The sequence below is a fragment of the Charadrius vociferus genome, unplaced genomic scaffold (assembly GCF_000708025.1).
Source record: "Charadrius vociferus isolate BGI_N301 unplaced genomic scaffold, ASM70802v2 scaffold163, whole genome shotgun sequence".
NCBI classification, from domain to species: domain Eukaryota; kingdom Metazoa; phylum Chordata; class Aves; order Charadriiformes; family Charadriidae; genus Charadrius; species Charadrius vociferus.
The window spans coordinates 14,957,504-14,963,978 of record NW_009648332.1 but is presented as its reverse complement, the minus strand read 5'-3'; the positions used below and the strand labels follow the sequence as shown (position 1 = coordinate 14,963,978).

General features: G+C 35.9%; 1 protein-coding gene across 1 annotated transcript in view; it reads right to left on the bottom strand.

Annotated features, from left to right (window-relative positions):
- Positions 1-3,864: 3,864 nt before the first annotated feature.
- Positions 3,865-6,475, bottom strand: part of RPAP2 (RNA polymerase II associated protein 2) — a 42,014-nt gene continuing 39,403 nt past the window's right edge. Inside the window, exon 12 of the mRNA XM_009884893.1 lies at positions 3,865-4,003. Coding sequence (XP_009883195.1) covers positions 3,865-4,003 — 139 coding nt within the window. The remainder of the gene's footprint in view (positions 4,004-6,475) is intronic.

The window sequence follows — 6,475 nt, the reverse complement described above, 5'->3', positions numbered from 1 at the left end:
CACTCTGAATCCCCTTCTCTCCAAAACCCAAGAAAAATCATCAAGCTTGCTCAAATGGGCACAAAGAATTGAACAGCAGTAGTGAAGGGCTCTGCACTAGGAAATTCAGTATTTTTCAGCGGCACTTACAGTCACAGTATTTACAGGACTGTGAACTGAACTTGGGTGTGAAAATAGACATAAAAGCTTTTCCTCCATCCTCTTTGGCCAGCACAAAAACTGCTTTGAATAACTTTGAACAACTTGACTTTCTCTGTATATATGGTTTTATTAACACTGTTTTCTTCCTGAGATTATTTCACTACACCTATAGAAAACTCCGTAAGAAAACCATTATCTGCACTACACAGTTATATGTCGCACATTCCTCCTTTGATGCTGAGAAGCTGCAATAGCATGAAGCAGGCTATGCTTTAAAGCTTTAAACTAAAGTGTTCTCTTCTTTACTATATCCATTATATATGTCAGAAATAAAGAATATCGCTGTAAAAGTCTGGTTTCCCTCCCACCCCCCCGCTATTAAAAGAAACACATCATACCATATTTGCCATGCTACAGGTCCACTGCCAGAGAGGCTTGGATGCTTTACATGGTCATAGCAGTGGACTGCTATGACTATAATTTAAGCAGCTGATGGCTTTACCAAGTTCATGTCCCTTTTGCAGCGCTGTTAAGAATAGAGGCTTATGTCCCATCTACCCTAAGCCCCACATCCATAATGACCCTACACACCTGCAGCTCACGAGTAAGTCACTAAAATTGAGCCTATTTGAGAAGGCTCAAACCCACCACTGAACTGAGTGTCAGCTGTTCTCATCCGCTCAACTAACATAGGAAGGAAAAACAGTAAGCACAGCAGCAAGGCCACAAGGCGTTGCAACTGCCTGCAACTTGCACACTGCCTCAAACACAACCAAAATGAGAAGGGGCTTGGGGGGGGGAAAGTGAGCTGAGAAAGAGTAGTCTGTTAAAGCACAGATAATTCTGGCAGAAATTAGCTTTAAGCTCATAAATGTGGTTTAGATTTGAACATTTCTAAGCAGTTAAGCTGTTACAAAACATGCTCATAAGAAAACTACATAAATGAACTTAATTTTTGGTGCTTGAGTTGTGCTCTTTGTACAACAAGTTACGGCTGGTAGTATGAAAGGTCCTTTTGAGATGAGTCTACAGCCTTTCTCCTACTCAGAAGTAATGGGCATATGTGTACGTTCTGCATTTATTTACATGTGTTTTACTCGCATCTAAGGGAGATTAAATCATTAACGGTAAGCGAAGAATATCCCTTCAGAGCTTTTCCAGCATCTTATAGAAGTCTCTCTTCTGGACTGGTGAAGGTGGTCATGGAAGGACAAAGGTTATTCTGTTCTCTTAAGGCAAGGAAAAGAATGAGTGACCTTACTGCACAGCAGCCAAGGATGAGAAGCAAAAATCCTGGAAACTTACTTTTTTGAGCTGCTACGGCAGACAGTAAGAGCAGCTACAGTGAACCCTCATAAAGAGGTCTTTGGGCCCGTGACCTATTCACTCTTATTACAAGCTCATACGTTTCCTACACAGTAAGTGCTGAAGACCAAGCCTAAAAATAACTAACAAAATCGCACCACTAAACTGACAGGAAGTGCTAAAAACTTTCCAAATGAGAGCCATCGAACCTAATGAAACACAGTCATATTCCCGGTATGATGTACTTTTGTAATGCCTTCTAAGCGTATTCAGTACAGCAGCATTGTCATGGGGTAGTTGTAACCTTTATGCGCCCCAAGATAAATGCACAAGACCAGAACAATGGCTTGCTCAGAATCTGCAGTGAAGTATGAGCTAAAAATAGAAGTATATTTAACTTCCAAAATCAGAAGCAGATAGATATAAATTCAAGGTTTAAGTTTTGTTCAGAGTATTATACCTATTACTCAGTCTTTTATAAGCTTATCTTTTGGTGAGGTCTTGTCCCTTCTTTGCATATTTATCAAGTAAAAAGTTTTCCATCATGGTACAAACCCAACATACCTTCTATCCAGATTACATCGTGCATTCTTATGAATTTGACATCAGACACGCTCTGATCGCAATGGGTATTTTTTTCCTATTGCATACTTAGAAAAATGCATAGCTTTAACTCTGCATTGAAGGTTTTTGTCATTCTAAGTTGTTGCTTTTAAAAGTTACACTGAACATAACTTCCCATTACAAGGTGAGTTGGTCAAGCACCACCTAAATAAACTCTGCCGCACCACAAAGCTTCCAGGGAAAAGCTGCACGGGCTTCTGTGTGTCGTGGGCAATCAACATATTTATCCTGATTATCATGAAGGAACTACACAGCAATAAACTAATTAAGTGCAGAGTTCCATTTTGGTGTCCAATTACAGAAATAAGACAAAGGACTAAACTCTGTTTTTTAAATGGAATTGCTGCGTAGCAGCCCTGATACGTCTTGCTTCAGTGTTAACTAGTGCTGGCATTTACTGCAGACTAAGCACTTGTCAGTTACAAGTTTCTTCTCAAGTCTCTCAAAGGACAGTGTCCTGTGAGCTGAGAACTATGCAATAAACGATATTATGGAAACATTAAGAATTACTACTGGATTAGTTTTAAATTGCATTTTATAATCAGTTAGTGACAGACACAAGTCTAAACACACTCAGTATAAACAACACAACTCTCTTAAATGAAATGACTACTGAAAGCCAAAAATTAAGTTTTTAGTTGTTAAAATACATTTTAAAGTCCACATTAGTAACAATTAGAGGCTGTTTAAAAATAATTTTTAAACAAGTTCAAAGACCACCCCTTTTCTTAGAAGTATCAATATGAACAGGCTATAGATCAGACATCTTTGTGTACTGTTGTCATCATTCTTAAAGAGTCCTGCTCCATGCATTGGGTCAACTGGAGAAATATCAGCAGTTCTTAACACCCCAGGCTAATATGCTTCCCCCCTGGCGTTTCCCCAATTCCTGTAGACAAATTTTGGCTGAAAATCTCCAAAGCAAGAAAAAACAAAACCAATCCAAAATCTTTTCTGCTGCTTTTAAATAGACAGTTTTCAGATGATCCACATTTTAACCAGTCTTCATGTGTACCTTGACCAACTGCTGTTATAGTCAACTTCTCCACAGGACTTCAAAATTCTTATTCATAGGAAGGAAATGAAAAAGCAGCAGTGCAATTAATACTAAATTTCATTTTTCATTTAAAAAAAGTTCCAACAATTGAAGGTGTTCTTTTGTTCTCTGTCATACTGTTTCGATAGTAGAAGATGTTGAGATGATCACCTTATTCTGTGGGGAACAAAGGAGCACGATCAGTAATGTTAATATAGTAATTACTTAAATAGTATAATGCTATATTCATCGAATCAGTTGAATATGATCAGCATAAATAAGGTATTCGCTCTTAAATTTTTCAGCCTACCTAGAATGCAAAATGTAATCTCAGTATTATGCAAAAAATACATGGCTTTTAGCTCAATTTTATATCAAAGACTGAGCATAACAACTTCACTTTAGTAACAAAAAACCCCGCTAAGACTTAACCACACAGAATTTATTTTTTTTAATAATTGTAGTAGAACTTGAGTAAAAATTCCTCCCAAAATTGCAGTAAACCAACTATATATTCTCAAAAGATTAAAGTGATAAGTAAGCAGCTGGCATTTACTGTAAGTGAAAAAATGATGACACTCATTTCCATACTATGTATATTTCTTTACTTTAAAATGTACTTTACACATTTTCTGCTCTGGCTGATATGATCTGTAGTTACTGTGCATACTTATAAAATGCTGAAAATAAAACTGTTATTAACTGGCTTAGTTTTATGATATACAAAATAGCTTAAAATTGACTGACCATTCAAGTAGTCAGTCCTTTCTGAATATTCTTGTTAAACTTTCCAGATCTTCATTTTTGAAATGCAGTTCTTCCAGCAACGTAGTCAGGAATTGTGTATACATTGGGCTTGTGTGAGTATTCTTGAAACGTGGAGTCATTTGTGACAATCTGTCAAAAAAAAAAACCCCAAAACAACCCACCGAAAAACTTATTTGATATAGAAAAGTGACTTTTCAGTGTCAGATGTAAAAAACGCAAAGCTTGTACTTCAGTACTGAAGAAAGGCAGCTTATAACATCACACTTAATTATAGTACATAAGACCGTATGTATTATAGAAAATATGTACCAAAATATGAATTTTTATTAAGAAGTAGTGAAACAAAAAATCTAATTAGAAAAAATGGGCTAGTAGTTTGTATGCCTCTAATCAGTTGTATATTGATGTTATATAATGTGGACAAACAAAATTCAGAAGTGCAAAATGTTATATAATTACACATAAAAAAGGAAAGATACCAGTCATTATTTTCTTATTTACCAAAAAGCTCCTAAACATTCATACTGTAAAAGTTGGATAGATCGTTGTATGAGTAAAATATAAAAGAACTATAAAATTCTATCTTAAAAGTAACCAAGAAAGATATTTTATCTACAGATTATTAATAGGGCTTCTTGACAGAAATTGTATTTAATTGGTAATCACACACTGTCAAACTTCATAAAGACATTTAAGAGGGTCACTTACTTAGATGATGCTCTCCCTGTTCTGTATGCCATAAAACACATACTATGTCAAAATAGCAAACGCATTTGCACTAAGTTGAAGTGTCTCCAAACACATAGAAGCCTCTCATAGAGGTATGTTTGTTTATTATGAATTTTACTTGACGAACACGGGCAAGAGACATCAATTAAATTCTCAAACTGAGGGGCAATCTGAGTGAGTAATCAGAGCAATTTGATTCCTTAGTTTTGACAACCTGTACACTAAAGCATTTTAAATTATACTTCTTACACACCAAACTGTTTAAAAAATAGGCTTTAAGAAAGCTGGACGAAACAAGAAGCAAGCTAATTTAGTCTTGAGAAGTTTTTATTTGGGATACTAAACTTCAGTTTTAAAGCCGATACTATAGCAAAGATTTGCTATAGTGAAACTATTTTCTGTTTTGGTAACAAAATTAAGTGCCTAAAGTCTCAAAGTGCCTGTAGTCTTAGAGTGCTTCAGAAAAATAAGAGAGATTAGATGGAGTTCATCCAGTTTCCACTGATTTTAAAAATTACAATGAATGGAAGCGGAGAGAGTTGCCAACTAGGAGAATAAAGTATCTGCATGAGAACAGACAATGGAAATAAATAGGGCATTAGTTCACATCCCCATAGAGAATGTTATTCGTCATCTGAAATCATGGAAACTGCAAGGCACGCATTACTGTATATCACATTTAGTTCCAGAATCAACAAGAACAGCAACAGAATGCATAACCTTCAAAGGATCCAAAACCAAACATGCACACTGCTGCTAAAACACATTCCTCAGTTTGGAAGGAGCTACCAGCATGCACATAATCGACATGCTCAGTATCTGTATGGAGATTAGGTGAAATGTTGAGCTGTTGGTTTTCATTTGTGCTTTATCTGACTTGATTTTTATCCTAAAGTCCTTTCTTTTTCTCATAATTCTATTGCAACATACTGCAAAGGCAGTAACAGCTAAATCTACTTCCTAAGCACATTTAAAAAAAAAAAAATCTTTAATGAACAAAATCAAGTATTAAGGTTTATGCTGAATGTTTAGTAACTTCAACAACAAACATTACTGACAAGATCACTTAACAAGAACTCATATCCCAGCAAATGTTACTTCATCTTGAATATTGTATTTAGATGACTAGTGCCATTGACACCATACAGGAAAGAGTTATTTTAGAATGTTTGTGAAATTACATACTTTTAATAAGAAACTCAAGGTAGTCTACAGCTTCCTAAGACCTTTGCAGCTCGGAGAGCCTTTAAGTGAGTACCGACTTAGAGCAATCTCTCTGCAGTCATTGGCATTAAGACCATAAGAAGATTCCTTTACATTAAGCAAAAATAGTGATAGAACACAAAGAATCTTAACCAGGCATAGTAAACAGAGTCCCTTAATACAAAAATAAATTTAGAAAAAAAAATTAATAAATGGACTTTTAATGAATTAAATTAATTCCCATTTATTTTTGGATTCCATTTCAGTATGGACATTTAGCTAAATATTTCAACTATCAAACACTGACACTTGGTGAGAAGGACTTTAAGAGATAATCAAAGTGAGGACATGGTGTGGAAAGAAACAGACTTATGCACAAACTGCTACATAAACCCTCCCATAAAAGAGAAGTGTTCACAGTTGGATTTGTGATTTCTGGACTGAGGCCACTAGGTTTGGTCAGGTACTTCATGACAGAGAGGACTGAGTTGTTTCTTTCCTGGTGAGAAGTATAGCAGTTACTGTTTCAACTGGTAAAACGGAGTGCCTCTGCTCGGAGTTGACAATCTGGAGGTTTTTTGCCTTACGATGCTTTATCAGCAGGGGAGCAGAGGAAGTGCTGATAGAAGATCAGAATTACCATTTCAGGGCATTAGTCTGGAGACCAGG